The sequence below is a fragment of the Ranitomeya variabilis genome, chromosome 4 (assembly GCF_051348905.1).
Source record: "Ranitomeya variabilis isolate aRanVar5 chromosome 4, aRanVar5.hap1, whole genome shotgun sequence".
Lineage (NCBI taxonomy): Eukaryota > Metazoa > Chordata > Amphibia > Anura > Dendrobatidae > Ranitomeya > Ranitomeya variabilis.
This window is the reverse complement of record NC_135235.1, coordinates 712651052-712672694: the sequence shown is the minus strand read 5'-3', so window position 1 is coordinate 712672694 and position 21643 is coordinate 712651052. Positions and strand designations below refer to the sequence as shown.

Here is a 21643-nt window from a genome sequence, read left to right as displayed (position 1 = left end):
TACTGGAAGCAGAACTGGAGACAGGGGTAACACTCCTTGCTTTAGACTTATGTTTCTTAGGCCTGTTTGAACATCCTAAGGACTGAAGTTCCTCTCTTATCATTAATCATATATCAGCGGATCTAACTGAGGACTCCTCCTCTAAAGTCTGGCTGATACAACTCTGAGGGTATGTGCACACGTCCGGATTTCTTGCAGAAATTTCCTGAAGAAAACCGGAAATTTTCTGCAAGAAATCCGCATTTTTTTTTCCCGGTTTTTTTCGCGTTTTTTTAGCATTCTGCAAGCGTAATTAGCTTGCAGAATGCTAAAGTTTTCCAAGCGATCTGTAGCATCGCTTGGAAAACTGACTGACAGGTTGGTCACACTTCTCAAACATAGCGTTTGACAAGTGTGACCATCTTTTTACTATAGATGCTGCCTATGCAGCATCTATAGTAAAAGATAGAATGTTTAAAAATAATTAAAAAAATAAAAAAAATGGTTATACTCACCTGCAGGCGTCCGTTCCTATAGATGCCGGTGTGCTTTAGGACCTTCCATGACGCCCCGGTCACATGAGCGTTCACATGACCGGTCTCGACCAATCACAAGACAGTGACGTCACCGCAGGTCCTTCACCGCACAGCAGCTACAGGAGCTGAAGCGGCAGCATGCAGCGGTGAGGCGGGAACACTGCGGAGGACATCGAAGGTGAGTATAGGACTATTTTTTATTTTAATTCTTTTTTTTTTACCAATTATGTGGTGCCCAGTCCGTGGAGGAGAGTCTCCGCTCCTCCACCCTGGGTACCAACCGCACATAATCTGCTTACTTCCCGCATGGTGTGCACAGCCCTGTGCAGGAAGTAAGCAGATCAATGCACTCCTAGGTGTGCGGAATCCCCTGCAATTCCGCATTTTAATGAACATGTTGCTTTTTTTTCCGCGATGCGATTTTTTCGCGCAAAAAAAGGCTACATTTGCACAAAAAATGCGGAATCCACTGAAAATAATGGGAGGCTTAGGTTAGCGTTTTTATCGCGTTTTTATCACGGTTTTATAGTGAAAAAACGCGAAAAATACTGAACGTGTGCACATGGCCTGACACAGTCTTTTAAGATAGAGGTCAGGAAGGGGTTGTGAGCACAAGGCACATTCTTTGTGCTTGGCTTTTTTAGTTTTCTTAGCCTGATAGGGAGGTACACAGAAAGAAGGTGAGTCAGCTTAGTAGGCAGAGTCATGTAACACTCACCCAGTGAAGCTGTGATGTGGTACCGGTTCTGGAAGCGGAGGCACAGCACGAGTTCTAGATGGTACAGCTTACTCCGTACACTCTTGTTAGTGGAGTTGCCCTCTTGGGAGAGCCCACTGCTGTTATTGGGATTGCTGTCCGGCTGCACTTCCACCACCTGTGGGTGCACCTCAGATTCTCCTGGAGAGGACATCTTTGGGACACATTGGCAGCAGGAGGCCACCGGATCTTATACTTACTGGAAGTGAACCCAAGCAATTTCAGTTCAGTAATGTTGAATGGGTAGTGCGCATGCATGGGCTTAAACCCGGAAGCACTGCCCGATGGAAGAGAAGGCCAGCCGATGCACGCATCCCGCTCCACAAGATGAGTGCCGGTCTGGTCCTACTGCACCGCGTGAGCCAGGACAGCCTCTTCCGGATCCTGGCCTCACATCATCCACCATCAGACGAGGGTGAAGACTGACAGGCAGGGATCTCCAGACGCTGCTTCTGGTGCCGCAGCCCCAGCCGTTCCCCAGACACCTCACAGGTGGCAGGAACAGGCCAAGGTAATCTTTCCTGTGCAGGTTCCCGCAGGAACAAAAAACCAACTGAGGAGGTGAGCCCCTTTTCATCTGTAGGTTTCCTGTTACTGGGGACGGATCCCTTCTCTTAGTGGGTGCGGTCAGCGATAATTTAAAAAAAAAAAAAAAAAAAAAAAAACAAACACATAATAATGGTGGATAAAACAAAACTGAGCACAAAACCTTCACAGTTGTCTACACATCATAGGGGAGAGCTCATGACACCTCTCTATCTACCTGATGATCCTGAGGAACATTGGGATCTTCTTGTTTACAGTCCTGTGGAAGAAGAGGATGGGGACATCTCTCTGGTGTTGTCATCTTACTGGATAGATCTGGAAGAAACACATACAGGGACTGAATTTATTCTTTACATACAGATAATTATAGGCCGTGTGTATTTAGTCCAGTCCATTACCTGGTGATTTTAGGGGCTGGGGAACCTCCATCATGATGTCCTTGTACAGATCTTTGTGTCCTTCTAAATACTCCCACTCCTCCATTGAGAAATAGACGGCGACATCCTGACACCTTATAGGAATCTGACAAATACAATGATTCCGTCATCCCCCTGATCCCTTCATAGCTTTACTGTATAATGTCCCAGCATTCCCAGCAGTATCACCTCTCCAGTCAGCAGCTCAATCATCTTGTAGGCGAGTTCTAGGATCTTCTGGTCATTGATGTTCTCATGTATCAGGGGGTGAGGTTGAGGCCCCGTGATTGGGCTTAGGGGTCTTCCCCGTCCCTCAGACACAGGGTCCTGACAGTGTTCACTAGAGGTCTTCTTCACTACTGTGTAATCCTGGTTATGGAGAGACACATTAATAAATCTCACTACAGACATTTCCAGAGTCCTCACCTCTCCAGTTCTGTCCATCTGTTATTCCCATAGATAAGAATGATGTAATGTGACATCATCAGAATCTCTCACCTCTCCAGTAAGCCGGAAGAGGATCTCTAGGGTGAGGTGTAATATCCTCTCCGCCATCTTGTCTCTGTCCATATCCATCCTTGATGGGTAAATCAGGAAAATTCTCTTCTATAGTAGATCTTCACAGAGGATCGGATATTGTAGAGACCTGAATGAGAAGATGAGCCGATGTAACATCATAAAAATCCTGGCGATAATAAGGTGAAACACATAAAAAGATAAAACTTGTAGATGTTGTACTCTCTAGTCTTGTATGGACTGGAACGTATCACTGCCTATGTTGCTCACTGCTTTGGTGACTGATTGGCTGTAAGAATCATAACTTCGTTAGGACTGAGCAGAAAATACAGAGACTGGCGGGGACCCAAGCAGCAATGGTATATTTGCTATTTTACAGTGTTTAGTTTTCTTCTTTCCATCTACTAATAAAACCTATATATTTAGGCCACAGACAACAAGCAGTTTCTCCCTCGGAGTCGGCAGCTGAATACGTTCCTCATAGACTCATCTTCCATAACGCTAATTCTCGTCTCATTTACCGACACTGGAATCGGCATTAGTAATACTGCAGGAGATATTCATTACACGTGACAAGAGAATTAACGACTTCATGGTGAGGACGACATCATCTTCTACTACGGCTCTAGAAACATATTTGTCCAGAGTCGGTCACTGACTCCATCCCCACCGGCCTCTATATGAAGGTTTCCCGACAATACTGTGTGGAGGCCCCGTACTATGAGAGTAATACATGTTTCCTTGGTTCCCGTCTTTCATAGTCGTTTGTATCTATCAGCGAAAAGGAACAAAACCATTGTGATTCTTATAGGAGACAACACAAAACCCCCTAAATATAACATTTTACAACAACCCCAAAATCTGCGACTCTTCAGGGTAAATCGCTCTCTCACCATTGGATTAGAGCTGATACTATGGAGCTAAAGAGACTAAACAGACTTTCTGTCACCTCCATAAAGGGGCAGTTTTCCGTGTTTGTCAGAACTGTCCGAGGATTATTAGAGATGATAGCTTCCCCTCCAATTAGAAGGGACACCTGTGGATATTGGGGTCTTTACCTGCTACAGTTCTGGTGTGGAAACTCCACCCGCAGAGCCCCACTCCACATAGAGAATAATGGAGCCTCCAGCACCGACCTCCACCCGCAGAGCCGCACTCCACGTAGAGAATAATGGAGCCTCCAGCACTGACCTCCACCCGCAGAGCCGCACTCCACGTAGAGAATAATGGAGCCTCCAGCACCGACCTCCACCCGCAGAGCTGCACTCCACATAGAGAATAATGGAGCCTCCAGCACCGACCTCCACCCGCAGAGCCGCACTCCACATAGAGAATAATGGAGCCTCCAGCACCGACCTCCACCCGCAGAGCCGCACTGCACATAGAGAATAATGGGGCCTCCAGCACCGACCTCCACCCGCAGAGCCGCACTCCACATAGAGAATAATGGGGCCTCCGGCACCGACCTCCACCCGCAGAGCCGCTCTCCTATAGAGAATAATGGAGCCTCCAGCACCGACCTCCACCCGCAGAGCCGCACTCCACATAGAGAATAATGGAGCCTCCGGCACCGACCTCCACCCGCAGAGCCGCTCTCCTATAGAGAATAATGGAGCCTCCAGCACCGACCTCCACCCGCAGAGCCGCACTCCACATAGAGAATAATGGAGCCTCCGGCACCGACCTCCACCCGCAGAGCCGCACTCCACATAGAGAATGGGGCCTCCAGCACCGACCTCCACCCGCAGAGCCGCACTCCACAGAGAATAATGGAGCCTCCAGCACTGACCTCCACCCGCAGAGCCGCACTCCACATAGAGAATAATGGGGCCTCCAGCACCGACCTCCGCCCGCAGAGCCACACTCCACATAGAGAATAATGGAGCCTCCAGCACCGACCTCCACCCGCAGAGCCGCACTCCACATAGAGAATAATGGAGCCTCCAGCACCGACCTCCACCCGCAGAGCCGCACTCCACATAGAGAATAATGGAGCCTCCAGCACTGACCTGCACCCGCAGAGCCGCACTCCACATAGAGAATAATGGAGCCTCCAGCACCGACCTCCACCCGCAGAGCCGCACTCCACATAGAGAATAATGGGGCCTCCAGCACCGACCTCCACCCGCAGAGCCGCACTGCACATAGAGAATAATGGAGCCTCCAGCACCGACCTCCACCCGCAGAGCCGCACTCCACATAGAGAATAATGGAGCCTCCAGCACCGACCTCCACCCGCAGAGCCGCACTCCACATAGAGAATAATGGAGCCTCCAGCACCGACCTCCACCCGCAGAGCCGCACTCCACATAGAGAATAATGGGGCCTCCAGCACCATCCTCCACCCGCAGAGCCGCACTCCACATAGAGAATAATGGAGCCTCCAGCACCGACCTCCACCCGCAGAGCCACACTCCACATAGAGAATAATGGGGCCTCCAGCACCGACCTCCACCCTCAGAGCCGCACTCCACATAGAGAATAATGGAGCCTCCAGCACCGACCTCCGCCCGCAGAGCCGCACTCCACATAGAGAATAATGGAGCCTCCAGCACTGACCTCCACCCGCAGAGCCGCACTCCACATAGAGAATAATGGGGCCTCCAGCACCGACCTCCACCCGCAGAGCCGCACTCCACATAGAGAATAATGGAGCCTCCAGCACTGACCTCCACCCGCAGAGCCGCACTCCACATAGAGAATAATGGAGCCTCCAGCACTGACCTCCACCCGCAGAGCCGCACTCCACATAGAGAATAATGGAGCCTCCAGCACCGACCTCCACCCGCAGAGCCGCACTCCACATAGAGAATAATGGGGCCTCCAGCACCATCCTCCACCCGCAGAGCCGCACTCCACATAGAGAATAATGGAGCCTCCAGCACCGACCTCCACCCGCAGAGCCGCACTCCACATAGAGAATAATGGAGCCTCCAGCACCATCCTCCACCCGCAGAGCCGCACACCACATAGAGAATAATGGAGCCTCCAGCACCGACCTCCACCCGCAGAGCCACACTCCACATAGAGAATAATGGAGCCTCCAGCACCGACCTCCACCCTCAGAGCCGCACTCCACATAGAGAATAATGGGGCCTCCAGCACCGACCTCCACCCGCAGAGCCGCACTCCACATAGAGAATAATGGTAAATGCTAGAGTGTATGGGCTCCTTCCAGGTGTGACGTCGTTTCCGGGGGCGTGTCCTATCGTGAGGGGGCGTGTTCTGAGTTCACATCATAGGCCGGAGACACACTGGTGCGAGATACGGCAGAGTCTCGCTGGTTAAAAGCAAGCTGTGGCACCTGCACTCCGGAGCGGAGCGTGCAGCTGCATAGCAATACATGGAGCTGCACGCTCCGCTCCGGAGTGCCGGTGCCACAGCTTGCTTTTAACCAGCGAGACTCTGCCATATCTCGCACCAGTGTGTCTCCGGCCATAGGCATAGTCTCTTTTTACCAAGGCGGCAAATGAAAGCAGCATGACAGCTTGTGGACGCCATGGAGGTTAGTGGTTTCAGGGTGAAAAAATGCTACTTGCTGATCGCTATTGGGGGGAGGCCCTGTGGTGGTCGACCTACTTGTCTGTGTGGGGAGTGACCTGCAGTGGGATTTTGAAGGGTTCCGCTGCTGCAGGCTATTGGGGGAACCCCTGTGGTGAGATTTGAGGGCGACCTGCTTGTCGTGGAATGTGGGGAGGCGACCTGCTCGTCGTGGAATGTGGGGAGGCGACCTGCTGCTGGCTATTGGGGGGGATCCCGTGGTGGGATTTGGGGACGACCTGCTGCTTACGGATGGAACCCTTTTATTAGGGGGTGACCTGCTTACTGGGGGATCCCTTTTATTGGGGGGGGGGCGACCTGCTTATGGGTTGGGTTTGGGGGGGGCTGAAGAGGGTTTAAGCTGGGTGGGGGGGGGTGGACATCCGAAGGGGGTGTGTGCTGGGTGGGGGGGGTCTACGTCTGATGGGGGTTTGTGCTGGGTGGGTGGGGTCCACATCTGATAGGGGTTTGTGCTGGGTGGAGGTCCGCCTCTGGGGGTTTGTGCTGGTTGGGGGGGTCGGGGTCCGATGTGGGTTTGTGGGGGTTGGACATCCGATGGGGGTTGGACGTCAGATGGTGATTTGTGGGGGTTGGACGTCCGATGAGAGTTTAAGCTGGGGTGGCGTTCGATTGGGTGGGTGTCTGATGGGATTTATGGTTGGGGCAGGGGGAGTCATATTTGGATTTACGCTTGAGGGGAGGGAATGTCTGGTGGGCTTTGGATTTATCCTGTGGGGTCCGCTGGTTAAGGTGAGATGGAGGTTTCTGACTGGGGGAGTGAGGTTAAGCTCTGTGGCCCGCTAGTTAATGTGAGGTGGAGGTTTCTGACTGGGGGAGCGAGGTTATGCTGTGTGGCCATCTGGTTGATGTGGGGGGGGGGTGCTAATGCTTCATTGGGGTACACAAAAAAAAAAACATGAGTGTATGCTGCTTATGCTATGCAAAAAAAAATAAATTAGGTATTTCCCTGTAGAGGAGGCTACACCACCAACTGGCACAAAGCTAATCCTTTTTAGCTTAATGTCAGTAGGAGGCAGACATGGGTCTGGACCACCCAGCCCAGTTTCTGACTTAGGTTTTGGGGGTTTTTTTATTAATGATTTTACTTTTTCTTTTTAATTTTTTTTTTTTCAGATACGGCTTTTGAGGGCGACAGTGGAATTGTCACTCTAATCTCCCACCTAGAATTGTCACTACCTTATCATCTGTGGTCTACGAGGCAAGGCCCTAACACATCAAGAGTGTTTGTGGTTCCCCAGAGGACGGTCAATCCCCCTACCCTCTCGCCCCCCCAGAGCCAGATAGAGTAGGGAGGGAAGACGAATCAGTTATGTGCCAGCCGCCGAAAGGTCTGCGTCCAGGTTATTCCATGCCCATCTTCATCATCGGTCTGCGAAGAATGATGTGTGATCTTCAGGACAGGTATATCCTACCAGGCAGTGAGGGGGCTACTTTAAAAAAAAGAAAAAATGGAAAGGACAGGACAAATATGTCCTAGTTTGCCCCTGAGCAATATGGACGTCTCCTGAGGAAAGCTTCCTATTCATGCAGCCTCCATGTTTTCCAGAGGCTCCTGTGACCCTGCTCTTAAAATATCCAGGCTTCGGTCTAGGCCTTCTCTGGTGGCCGGTCCACACCGCCAGTGCCCTGAACAATCATGCACGCCAACTTTCTAGTGTGTCCTACTCTGCACCTATCAGTTTAAGAGTACTTCGCTTCTGCAACAGAGGACTAAAGTCTGCCTCCCAAGAGATCTGCTGTTCAATTTTGGTTGTTTTGGAAATGGTTTTGGTATTATGATCTCTGGTCCGGGACACAGAAACCTCAGACACCGGAGGCAGTCCTGGGGGGGGGGGGGCAGAGCCACATACCAACCCAACAGTCCAGCCCGCATACACAAACAGCATATTACAGTTTTACAATACTTTAGAAATGCATAAAATGAAACAAGCAAAGGCATACAGTTATTTAGTGCAAAAAAATGCAGTTTTATAAAATTAGAAATGTTTCTATATCTAATGTTAAAATGATATTTATCCAGTATTTCTATAAGTAAAAGTCTGAGATTTCTGTGGGAAATGGTAATTTGTTCCTCTTAAACCAGTTCTGAATGTAAATAAAACATTGCTCTGATGAAGTCGCCACATTGTATTTTAGCCTTTCATTTCATGCGTAGGGCAGGACAAGCCCATGATGTATCTGTGTAACACATGTAAGGTGCTATAATAACAGCCTTAGGCTGGTTTCACACCAGCATTCGGCAGAGCTGCGGATGGCAGCCTTCTTCCTCCGTTAAAGGTACCTTCACACGAAGCGACGCTGCAGCGATAGCGACAGCGATGCCGATCGCTGCAGCGTCGCTGTTTGATCGCTGGAGAGCTGTCACACAGACCGCTCTCCAGCGACCAACGATGCCGAGGTCCCCGGGTAACCAGGGTAAACATCGGGTTGCTAAGCGCAGGGCCGCGCTTAGTAACCCGATGTTTACCCTGGTTACCAGCGTAAAAGTAAAAAAAACAAACAGCACATACTTACATGCGTCCCCCAGCGTCTGCTTCCTGACACTGACTGAGCTCCGGCCCTAACAGCACAGCGGTGACGTCACCGCTGTGCTTTCACTTTAGGTGCCGGCGCTCAGTAAGTGTCAGGAAGCAGACGCTGGGGGACGCATGTAAGTATGTGCTGTTTGTTTTTTTTTACTTTTACGCTGGTAACCAGGGTAAACATCGGGTTACTAAGCGCGGCCCTGCGCTTGGTAACCCGATGTTTACCCTGGTTACCAGTGTAAAACATCGCTGGGTATCGTTGCTTTTGCTTTCAAACACAACGATACACAGCGATCGGACGACCAAATAAAGTTCTGGACTTTATTCAGCGACCAGCGACATCACAGCAGGATCCTGATCGCTGCTGCGTGTCAAACGAAACGATATCGCTAGCCAGGACGCTGCAACGTCACGGATCGCTAGCGATGTCGTTTCGTGTGAAGGTACCTTAAGGCTACTTTCACATTAGCGTCATGTGACGCATGTCTCATTGCATCGTTTTGGAGAAAAAACGCAACATGCAAAGTTGCCTGCATGATGCGTTTTTTCTCCATAGACTTTCATTAGCGACGCATTGGGACGGATTGCCACACGTCGCATCCGTCGTGTTTTGGCGGACTGTCGGCACAAAAAAAAAGTTCCATGTAACTTTTTTTTGTGCGTCGAGTCCGCCATTTTCGACTGCGCATGCGCGGCCGAAACTCCGCCCCCTCCTCCCCGGAACTCACAATGGGCCAAGGATGCGTTGTAAAACTGCCTCCGCTGCCCACGTTGTGCTACATAAAACACACTGTCCGTCAGGCCGACGGACTAGTGGGAAAGTAGCCTAAGCCCCGCTCACTGCCACACCTCTTCCTTCAGTTCCGCCTACGTCTGCATGCGTCCTGCATACCCTGTCTTTAACATTGGGTACGCAGGCCAAGCGGATGCCTCCGCATGCGTTGTTTAACGCTGCGCCGACCGCAATACAATGCAACATGTTGCGTTCGACGCAGTTCTCCGCATCGTCAAAATGAGGCATGCCTGCGTACCCAATGTTAAAGATAGGGGACGCATGCAGACTTAGGCGGAGCTGAAGGAAGAGGTGCAGCAGGGGTCAGGGCTTAACGGAGGAAGAAGGCTGCCGAACGCTGGTGTGAAACCTGCCTGAGACAGGTAAACCACTTTTGAAACAATGTTCACTTGTACAAGCTCTTTGTGGCGGGGCCAATTTTTTTAAATCTGACCAGTGTCACTTTATATAGTAATAACTCTGGAATGCTTCAACATCCCATTGCTTTTGAGATTATTATTTTTTTTTTCGTGACATATTAGACTTTATGATAATGGTAAACTTGAGTTGATATGTTTTGCTTTATTTTGTAAGAAATCAGAAAATTTTACAAATTGTAAAAAATAGAATTTTGAATGATTTTCCCTTGAAGGCCGGAGTCACACTAGAGAGGAATACGGACGAGTGCTATGCGAGAAAAAAAAAAAAAAAAAATCGAATAGCACTCAGACCAATGTTAATCTCCCATCACTTTTTTTTTTTCACGGCCCTATTATATGTGCGAGTGAAATTGCAGTATGCTGTGATTTGCACCGTATATCAGCCGAGACTCGCCAATGAAAGTCTATTTGTGCAAGAAAAACTCGCACCACATGGGCCATCAGTGTGACTTGCGAGAAATACGCAACGGTGTCCTTTGAAAGGCCCGACAATTCAGGTGCAGTGTACAGTAAAATCACACTGACAGGATACAATAGAATAGATATATATACACAGTATAGGTGTATATAAAATCTAAAGAGATACACTACAGACCAAAAGTTGGACACACCTCATTTAAAGATTTTTCTGTATTTTCATGACTATGAAAATTGTACATTCACACTGAAGGCATCAAAACTATGAATTAACACATGTGGAATTATATACTTAACAAAAAGGGTGAAACAACTGAAAATGTCTTATATTCTAGGTTCTTCAAAGTAGCCACCTTTTGCTTTGATGACTGCTTTCGACACTCTTGGCATTCTCTTGATGAGCTGCAAGAGGTTGTCACCGTAAATGGTTTTCACTTCACAGGTGTGCCCTGTCAGGTTTCAGAAGTGGGATTTCATGCCTTATAAATGGGGTTGGGACCATCAGTTGTGTTGTGCAGAAGTCTGGTGGATACACAGCTGATAGTCCTACTGAATAGACTGTTAGAATTTGTATTATGGCAAGAAAAAAAGCAGCTAAGTAAAGAAAAACGAGTGGCCATCATTACTTTAAGAAATGAAGGTCAGTCGGTCCGAAAAATTGGGAAAACTTTGAAAGTGTCCCCAAGTGCAGTGGCTAAAACCACCCAGCGCTACAAAGAAACTGGCTCACATAAGGACCGCCCCAGGAAAGGAAGACCAAGAGTCACCTCTGCTTCTGAGGATAAGTTTATCCGAGTCACCAGCCTCAGAAATCGCAGGTTAACAGCAGCTCAGATTAGAGACCAGGTCAATGCCACACAGAGTTCTAGCAGCAGATGCATCTCTACAACAACTGTTAGGGCTTGTTTCCATTTGCGAGAAAAACATCCGTATCTCGCATGTGGAAACCAAGCTGTGGCGCCGGCACTTTGGAGCAGAGCGTGCAGCTCCATGTGTTCGTATGCAGCCGCACGCTCCGCTTTGGAGTGCCGGCGCCACAGCTTGGTTTCCACATGCGACATACGGACGTGTTTCTCGCAAATGGAAACAAGCCCTTAAGAGGAGACTTTGTGCAGCAGGCCTTCATGGTAATATAGCTGCTAGGAAACCACTGCTAAGGACAGGCAACAAGCAGAAGAGACTTGTTTGGGCTAAATAACACAAGGAATGGACATTAGATCAGTGGAAATCTGTGCTTTGGTCAGATGAGTCCAAATTTGAGATCTTTGGTTCCAACCACCGTGTCTTTGTGCAACACAGAAAAGGTGAACGGATGGACTCTACATGCCTGGTTCCCACCGTGAAGCATGGAGGAGGAGATGTAATGGTTTGGGGGTGCTTTGCTGGTGACACTGTTGGGGATTTATTCAAAATTGAAGGCATACTGACCCTGCATGGCTACCACAGCTTCTTGCAGCGGCATGCTATTCCATCCTATTTGCGTTTAGTTGGACCATCATTTTATTTTTCAACAGGACAATGACCCCAAACACACCTCCAGGCTGTGTAAGGGCTATTTGACCAAGAAGATGAGTGATGGGGTGCTACGCCAGATGACCTGGTCTCCACAGTCACCAAACCTGAACCCAATCGAGATGGTTTGGGGTAAGCTGGACCGCAGAGTGAAGGCAAAAAGGGCCAACAAGTGCTAAGCATCTCTGGGAACTCCTTCAAGATTGTTGGAAGACCATTCCCGGTGACTACCTCTTGAAGCTCATCAAGAAAATGCCAAGAGTGTGCAAAGCAGCCATCAAAGCAAAAAGGTGGCTACTTTGAAAAACCTAGAATATAAGACATATTTTCAGTTGTCTTACACTTTTATTAAGTATATAATTCCACATAGTTTTGATGCCTTCAGTGTGAATGTACAATTTTACCGAAAATACAGAAAAATCTTTAAATGAGGTGTGTCTAAACATTTGGTGTGTGTGTGTGTGTGTGTGTGTGTGTGTGTGTGTGTGTGTGTGTGTGTGTGTGTGTGTGTGTGTAAAATTTGGGGCCTGTATGTATTTAATAAAAATGCTTCACTGAAAAAAATGGCGTGGGCTCCCGCACAATTTTCTGTGCCACAGAGGGAAAGCCAGTGACTGAGGACAGATGCCTAGAGAGGTACCATGGTTATTACCACCCCAGAAAAGGTGCATCTGCATGATGCGCCAATTCTGGCACTCAGCCTCTGTCTTCTCACTGCCCTGTAGCGGTGGCATATGGGGTAATAAGGGGTTAATGTCACCTTTGTATTGTAAGGTGACATTAGGCCAGCGTAGTAATGGAGAGATGTCTGATAGATGCCTCTCCATTACTAACCTGTGGGCTTGATGTTACTTGACAATAAAAAGGTGACATCAACCGCACAAATATGAACCCCACTGCTACAGGGCAAGTAGGAGGAGCGAGGCTAAATGCCAAAATTGGCACATCTATAATATGCGCCATTTCTGGGACGGCTGAGAGCTGATGGTTTTTAGCCTGTGGGGCTGCCAATATCCATGGCCTCTTTACAGGCTATTAATATCAGCCTACAGCTGTCTGCCTAACCTTTGCTGGTTGGATTTGATAGAGGGACCCCATGTCAATATTTTGTGTCTCCCTGTAAAATAGCCAGTAAAGGCTAAGCAAACAGCTGTGAGCTGATATTAATAGCCTGGGAACCTTTATGGTTATTGGCTCCTTTCCAGAATAGTAACATCAGCTGTCAGCTTTCCCTCTGCTGGTTATGAAAATTATGCGGGAGCCCATGCAGGTTTTATTTTTATTTTTTGAAAAATAAACATTGCATTTCACGCAGGTTTCTTAGTTGTTTTTTTTACAGCATATGTAGGTTAATTATGTTAATGCACCTACAAGCCTGTGTGTGTGTGTGTGTCTTTAGTTAATATTAATGAGGGTATCTCGTGAAGAGTTTGAATAAATAAAGGAATTGTGATGCATTTTCCTTATTATTATTTTTTTATATATATTTAGCGCTCACGATTTATAGAAACGCATCAAATCCGCATAAAAAAGTACAGAATTTCCACTGTGTTTTCTGCTAAGAGACGCAGTAACCATGCAGAAATTTCCTCAAGCAAATCTGCAACGTGCGCACATAGCCTTAACCATTTAGGTGCTTAAGTCACTTGACAGCAGCATTTAAGGGGTTTAAACAGCCAAGGTCAGTGCCAACACTGATTGTGGCTGATGCTTTGTCAGCTATATTGTACTGCATTCCTCGAGGGCCGCAAACAGGTCATGTTTTCAGGATTTCCTTGTATTGCACAGGTGATAATTTAACCACCTGCACAGATAATGATTCCAGCACTTTGTGCAATGCTAAGGAAATCTTGAAAACATGCATGGTTTGAGGCCCTCGAGGAATGCAGTTTGACACCCCTGTCGTACAGCCAACAGCTGCAGGGTTGCCACCTGTCTGGGGATGGTATGCTCTTAGATCTTACATCTTAGATCAGTAAAAAGGTGTATTGGTTATTAAGGAGTTAACCCCTTCATGACCCAGCCTATTTTGGCCTTAATGACCTTGCCGTTTTTTGAAATTCTGACCAGTGTCCCTTTATGAGGTAATAACTCAGGAACGCTTCAACGGATCCTAGCGATTCTGAGACTGTTTTTTCGTGACATATTGGGCTTCATGTTAGTGGTAAATTTAAGTCGATAATTTTTTAGTTTATCTGTGAAAAAAACGGAAATTTGGCGAAAATTTTGAAAATTTCGCAATTTTCACATTTTGAATTTTTATTCTGTTAAACCAGAGAGTTATGTGACACAAAATAGTTAATAAATAACATTTCCCACATGTCTACTTTACATCAGCACAATTTTGGAAACAAATTATTTTTTTGCTAGGAAGTTATAAGGGTTAAAATTTGACCAGTGATTTCTCATTTTTACAACAAAATTTACAAAACCATTTTTTTTTAGGGACCACCTCACATTTGAAGTCAGTTTGAGGGTTCTATATGGCTGAAAATACCCAAAAGTGACACCATTCTAAAAACTGCACCCCTCAAGGTGCTCAAAACCACATTCAAGAAGTTTATTAACCCTTCAGGTGTTTCACAGCAGCAGAAGCAACATGGAAGGAAAAAATGAACTTTTAGCGAATTTTTTTTTATTTTCCCAAGGGTAAAAGGAGAAACTGGACCATGAACGTTGTTGTCCAATTTGTCCTGAGTACGCTGATACCTCATATGTGGGGGTAAACCACTGTTTGGGCGCACGGCAGGGCTCGGAAGGGAAGGAGCGCCATTTGACTTTTTCAATGAAAAATTGGCTCCAATCTTTAGCGGACACCATGTCGCGTTTGGAGAGCCCCCGTGTGCCTAAACATTGGAGCTCCCCCACAAGTGACCCCATTTTGGAAACTAGACCCCCCAAGGAACTTATCTAGAAGCATAGTGAGCAATTTAAACCCTCAGGTGCTTCACAAATTGATCCGTAAAAATGAAAAAGTACTTTTTTTTTCACACAAAATTTCTTTTAGCCTCAATTTTTTCATTTTCACATGGGCAACAGGATAAAATGGATCCTAAAATTTGTTGGGCAATTTCTCCTGAGTACGCCGATACCTCATATGTGGGGGTAAACCACTGTTTGGGTGCACGGCAAGGCTCAGAATGGGAGGCGTGCCATTTGACTTTTTGAATGGAAAGTTAGCTCCAATCGTTAGCGGACACCATGTCGCGTTTGGAGAGCCCCTGTGTGCCTAAACATTGGAGCTCCCCTACAAGTGAGCCCATTTTGGAAACTAGACCCCCCCAAGGAACTTATCTAGAAGCATAGTGAGCACTTATAACCCCCAGGTGCTTCACAGAAGTTTATAACGCAGAGCCGTGAAAATAAAAAATAATTTTTCTTTCCTCAAAAATGATTTTTAGCCCAGAATTTTTTATTTTCCCAAGGGTAAGGGGAGAAATTGGACCCAAAATGTTGTTGTCCAGTTTGTCCTGAGTACGATGATACCCCATATGTGGGGGTAAACCACTGTTTGGGCACACGTCAGGGCTCGGAAGGGAAGTAGTGACATTTGAAATGCAGACTTTGATGGAATGGTCTGCAGGCGTCACGTTGCATTTGCAGAGCCCCTGATGGTCCTAAACAGTAGAAACACCCCACAAGTGACCCCATTTTGGAAAATAGACCCCCCAAGGAACTTATCTAGATGTGTGGTGAGCACTTTCAACCCCCAAGTGCTTCACAGAAGTTTAAAACGCAGAGCCGTGAAAATAAAAAATAATTGTTCTTTACTCAAAAATTATGTTTTAGCAAGTAATTTTTTATTTTTGCAAGGGTAACAGGAGAAATTGGACCCCAACAGTTGTTGCCCAGTTTGTCCTGAGTACGCTGGTACCCCATATGTGGGGGTAAACCACTGTTTGGGCGCACGTCGGGGCTTGGAAGGGAGGGAGCACCATTTGACTTTTTGAACGCAAGATTGGCTGGAATCAATGGTGGCGCCATGTTGCGTTTGGAGACCCCTGATGTGCCTAAACAGTGGAAACCCCTCAATTCTAACTTCAACACTAACCCCAACACACCCCTAATCCTAATCCCAACTGTAGCCATAACCCTAATCACAACCCTAACCCCAACACACCCCTAACCACAACCCTAACCCCAACACACCCGTAACCCTAATTCCAACCCTAACCCTAATCCTAACCCTAATCCCAACCCTAACCCTAATCCCAACCCTAACCACAACTGTAACGCCAACACACCCCTAACCCTATCCGTAACCTTAACCACAAGCCTAATCTTAACCCTATTTCCAACCCCAGCCCTAATTCCAACCCTAACTCTTATTCCAACCCTAACCCTAAGGCTATGTGCCCACGTTGCGGATTCGTGTGAGATTTTTCCACACGATTTTTGAAAAATCTGCAGGTAAAAGGCACTGCGTTTTACCTGCGGATTTACAGCGGATTTCCAGTTTTTTTGTGCGGATTTCACCTGCGGATTCCTATTGAGGAATAGGTGTAAAACGCTGCGGAATCCGCACAAAGAATTGACATGCTGCGGAAAATACAACGCAGCGTTTCTGAACGGAATTTTCCGCACCATGGGCACAGCGGATTTGGTTTTCCATAGGTGTACATGGTACTGTAAACCTGATGGAAAACTGCTACGAATTCGCAGCAGCCAAATCCGCACTGTGTGCACATGCCATAACCCTAACCCTACCTGTAACCCTAACCCTACCCCTAACCCTAGTTCTAACCCTAACCCTAGTTCTAACCCTAGTGGAAAAAGAAAAAAAAAAATTTTCTTTATTTTATTATTGTCCCTACCTATGGGGGTGATAAAGGGGGGGGTTAATTTATTATTTTTTTATTTTGATCGCTGTGATAGAACCTATCACAGCGATCAAAATGTACTTTTAACGAATCTGCCGACCGGCAGATTCGGCGGGCGCACTGAGCATGCGCCCACCATTTTGGAAGATGGCGGCGCCCAGCGAGGAGGCGGACGGACACCGGGAGCCTCGGTGAGTATAAGGGGGGGGGGGGAGATCGGGGCACGGGGGGGCGTCGGAGCACAGGGGGGTGGCATAGCAGCACGGGGGGGAGCGGGCAGGAGCACGGGGCAGCGGAGCACAGGACCGAGGGGAGCGGAGCACAGTTCAGTCGCTTGGGGGGGCGATCGGTGGGGTGGGGGGGGGGTCACATTAGTGTTTCCAGCCATGGCCGATGATATTGCAGCATCGGCCATGGCTGGATTGTAATATTTCACCAGTTTTTCAGGTGAAATATTACAAATCGCTCTGATTGGCAGTTTCACTTTCAACAGCCAATCAGAGCGATCGTAGAAGCCACCCCCCCCCCTGGGCTGAAGCACCACTCCCCCTGTCTCTGCAGATCGGGTGAAATCGGAGTTAACCCCTTCACCCGATCTGCAGGGACGCGATCATTCCATGACGCCACATAGGCGTCATGGGTCGGATTGGCACGGGTTTTCATGACGCCTACGTGGCGTCATGGGTCGGGAAGGGGTTAAAGGGAATCTGTGACCAGGTGTTTGCATGCAGCGTGTAAGTACACATTCACACTGGCCTCTTGTCACGATTCACACCGTGACCGTCACCCCTACGTCACGGATCGGGGTGACTTTAGGCCAATAGACGGCTATCACATGCGCAGGGGGGCTTATCCTAGTTATCCCTCCACTGCTACAATGTGATGAAAAAACACACACAAGGCTATTGACCTCTTAGTTTACAGCAGGGGCTTATTTTAGTTATCCCCCTGCTCTTCAATATACCACGAACTGCAGGGATTTATGTATATCCTGCTTTACAGTTACGCTTGAACTTGCAGCTCTCTGGCACCCCCTTACCCTCAGGTCAGGTTAGGTACTGCACCTAGGGTAATTAGTCGCCAGAAAGGCTGCCTGCTTTGTACTGGCTATTGGGCAAGCTGCAGCGAGGCGATATAACTACTCCCACTCAGGCAGGAACAATAATTATCAACGCTGCCGTCGCTACAGTGACTCCCAAAGGCACAGAACAAAGGTATGCTGCCACCAGCTTCGATTAAATGGGTCCGAAGCTAACCCAAAACAGTAGCGTAACTCCCTTCAGAAGACTTAGGGTACATTTTAGAACAGGAGAACGAAACTAGTATTTAGATATTTTACTCCGTAAAAAATTAATGCAGTGTTTACAAAAAGGCATATAAAGATGTTACAATATGAGACAATTGAAAATATGTACAAGGTAATTATAAAAATAACGGGTTAAATGAGACATTAACACTTACATGTGTTCAGGGCATTGCAGGCAACCAGGCTAGTGGGTGGAGTTCCCATATGTCCCAGTTCATCAGGGCTAGCAGTCAGGGCTCCTCAGGTAAAACCAACTGCTGGGGGCCTGCCAGAGACTTATAGACTGCAGCCCGTGACATCACCAAAAGGGCTGGCTTTCCCAGTCCGTCCTCTCCCTTCAAACTTACCAAATTTAACTCTAATTCTTATAAGTCTCGTATTTTCATTTCCAAACATGTCAGAATCATAACACACCCAGCATTCTTCTTATTCTACAATTGGCTTTCTAATGATACTAAATTCGGGCTCGTTGTGACACCCGGTTCCGGAGAAATCTGTACTCTGTCCCTGTTTGAACTAGAGGCTCATGCTTACAGTGTTTGACAGATCCGCCGATGGACCTTAGCAATATGTACTTATTATTTTCCTAGGCTAAATTGTTGGCCCAATATCTTACAGTATTGTAACAAAGGACTTCATGGATTTGGGGAAATTCTATACCAGTTCTAGCGGATTATAGATGGGAGGAGGGATGAGTGAGTTGCCCAGAGCCTGGAATTTACAGCTAGCAATAAAAACTTTTATACACGTCCACATCTCAGCAAACACAAACACAGAGAGAAGGGGGGGGTTTTAGCCTGCAGCATGGGTCTGACAGGCAAAGCTACAAAATCATATTACATGTCATACAATATCGTGACACCTCTGAACAGAAAAAAAAACAGACTGAAACATGATTGAATACCCTGCAGTAAATAAATAGCATAGTGCATGAAAATAATATAGGGTATTTAGTTAAAAAAAAAAAAAAGTGTTATGTAACAAAACAAAAAAAAAGCCGAAGCCATCCCACCACTTCACGGTGACCGTAATTTGGACAGTCCTAAGTCTAAAATTAAAAACACTATTTTGTCATGTAACATGCATGTGGATAAGGGATGAGAAGGATTGGGCCCACCTACTGGACACAGCAATGGAAAACCACATCAATATACACTGCTCAAAAAACTAAAGGGAACAATTAAACAACAGAATATAACTCCAAGTACATTAAACGTCTGTGAAATCAAACTGTCCATTTAGGAAGCAACACTGTTTGACAATCAATTTCACATGCTTTTGTGCAAATGGAAAATATAACAGATGGAATTGATTGCCAATTATCAAGACACTCAATAAAGGAGTGGTTCTGCAGGTGGGGACCACAGACCACATCTCGGTAACAATGCTTTCTGGCTGATGTTTTGGTCACTTTTGAATGCTGGTTGTTCTTTCACATTCGTGGTAGCATGAGACGGACTCTACACCCCACACAAGTGGCTCAGGTAGTGCAGCTCATCAAGGATGGCACATCAATGCGAGCTGTGGCAAGAAGGTTTGCTGTGTCTGTCAGCGTAGTGTCCAGATGCTGGAGGCGCTACCAGGAGACAGGCCAGTACACCAGGAGACGTGGAGGGGGCCGTAGGAAGGCAACAACCCAGCAGCAGGACTACTACCTCAGCAAGGAGGAACAGGAGGAGCACTGCCAGAACCCCGCAAAATGACCTCCAGCAGGCCACAAATGTGCATGTGTCTGCACAAATGGTTAGAAACCCACTCCATGAGGATGGTCTGAGTGCCCGACGACCACAGATGGGAGTTGTGCTCACAGCCCAACACCGTGCAGGACGCTTCGCATTTGCCACAGAGCACCAGGATTGGCAAATTCACTACAGGCGCCCTGTGCTCTTCACAGATGAAAGCAGGTTCACACTGAGCACATGTGACAGACGTAACAGAGTCTGAAGACACCATGGAGAGAGATCTGCCTGCAACATCCTTCAGCATGACCGGTTTGGCAGTGGGTCAGTAATGGTGTGGGGTGGCATTTCTTTGGAGGGCCACACAGCCCTCCATGTGCTCGCCATAGGTAGCCTGACTGCCATTAAGTACCGAGATGAGATCCTCAGACCCCTTCTGAGACCATATGCTGGTGCATTGGGCCCTGGGTTCCTTCTGATGCATGACAATGCCAGACCTCATGTGGCTGGAGTGTGTCAGTAGTTCCTGCAAGATGAAGGCATTGATGCTAAGGACTGGCCTGCCCGTCCACTAGCCCTTAATCCTATCGCGCACATCTTTGACATGTTGTCTTGCTCCATCCACCAATGTCACGTTGCACCACAGACTGGCCAGGAGTTGGCGGATGCTTTATTCCAGATCTGAGAGGACATCCCTCAGGATAACATCCACCGCCTCATTAGGAGAATGCCCAGGCATTGTAGGGAGATCATGCACGCACGTGGAGGCAACACACATTACTGAGCATCATTTCCTTGTCTTGAGACATTTCCGCTGAAGTTGGATCAGCCATAACTTCATTTTCCACTTTGATTTTGAGCATCATTCCAACTCCAGACCTCCGTGCTATATTAGTTGTGATTTACGTTGTTCTTTTTTAGCTTTTATTGTTCTCAACAATTTCCACTATGTAATGAATAAAGATTTACAACTGGAATATTTCATTCAGTGATATCTAGGATGTGGGATTTTAGTGTTCCGTTTTTATATTTTTGAGCAGTGTATATTAAGGTTTTTAATATTAGTTAGAACTGTCCCAATTAGGTTCACCAAGAAGTGGTGGGATTGCTTTTGCAATTTTTTTTTAATCAAACAAACGTGTTAACTAAGTACCCTATATTTTCTTGCACCATAGCCGTTTACTTAGTACAAGTTATTCAATCATTGTTTCTGTCCCCCCCCCATATAAAGTACAGCCACCATCTATATGCACATATATACAGCATTCTAAAATGCTGTGTATACAGGTCCTTCTCAAAAAATTAGCATATAGTGTTAAATTTCATTATTTACCATAATGTAATGATTACAATTAAACTTTCATATATTATAGATTCATTATCCACCAACTGAAATTTGTCAGGTCTTTTATTGTTTTAATACTGATGATTTTGGCCTACAACTCCTGATAACCCAAAAAACCTGTCTCAATAAATTAGCATATCAAGAAAAGGTTCTCTAAATGACCTATTACCCTAATCTTCTGAATCAACTAATTAACTCTAAACACATGCAAAAGATACCTGAGGCTTTTAAAAACTCCCTGCCTGGTTCATTACTCAAAACCCCCATCATGGGTAAGACTAGCGACCTGACAGATGTCAAGAAGGCCATCATTGACACCCTCAAGCAAGAGGGTAAGACCCAGAAAGAAATTTCTCAACAAATAGGCTGTTCCCAGAGTGCTGTATCAAGGCACCTCAATGGTAAGTCTGTTGGAAGGAAACAATGTGGCAGAAAACGCTGTACAATGAGAAGAGGTGACCGGACCCTGAGGAAGATTGTGGAGAAGGACAGATTCCAGACCTTGGGGAACCTGAG

At 47.1% G+C, this 21643-nt stretch overlaps 1 protein-coding gene and 1 long non-coding RNA gene across 5 annotated transcripts in view; one reads left to right on the top strand and one right to left on the bottom strand.

The window, feature by feature from the left end:
* Nucleotides 1-21643, bottom strand: part of LOC143766552 (uncharacterized) — a 74921-nt gene that overhangs the window by 34940 nt on the left and 18338 nt on the right. The window contains exons 1-5 of one of the 4 annotated variants that reach the window (XM_077254325.1): nucleotides 5805-5915; nucleotides 2733-2880; nucleotides 2424-2603; nucleotides 2217-2340; nucleotides 2036-2133 (exon numbers count right to left, since the gene is read on the bottom strand). In XM_077254325.1, coding sequence (XP_077110440.1) covers nucleotides 2036-2133; nucleotides 2217-2340; nucleotides 2424-2603; nucleotides 2733-2810 — 480 coding nt within the window. In that variant the 5' untranslated portion in view covers nucleotides 2811-2880; nucleotides 5805-5915. Of the gene's footprint in view, nucleotides 1-2035; nucleotides 2134-2216; nucleotides 2341-2423; nucleotides 2604-2732; nucleotides 2881-3808; nucleotides 3996-5749; nucleotides 5916-21643 lie in introns of those variants that run through there. The other 3 variants (XM_077254328.1, XM_077254326.1, XM_077254324.1) reach the window with 3 other exon arrangements.
* LOC143769320 (uncharacterized) lies at nucleotides 6130-8423 on the top strand. Its single transcript, XR_013214346.1, has 3 exons — nucleotides 6130-6255; nucleotides 7425-7712; nucleotides 7858-8423. It is a non-coding gene; the product is annotated as an uncharacterized LOC143769320 (long non-coding RNA).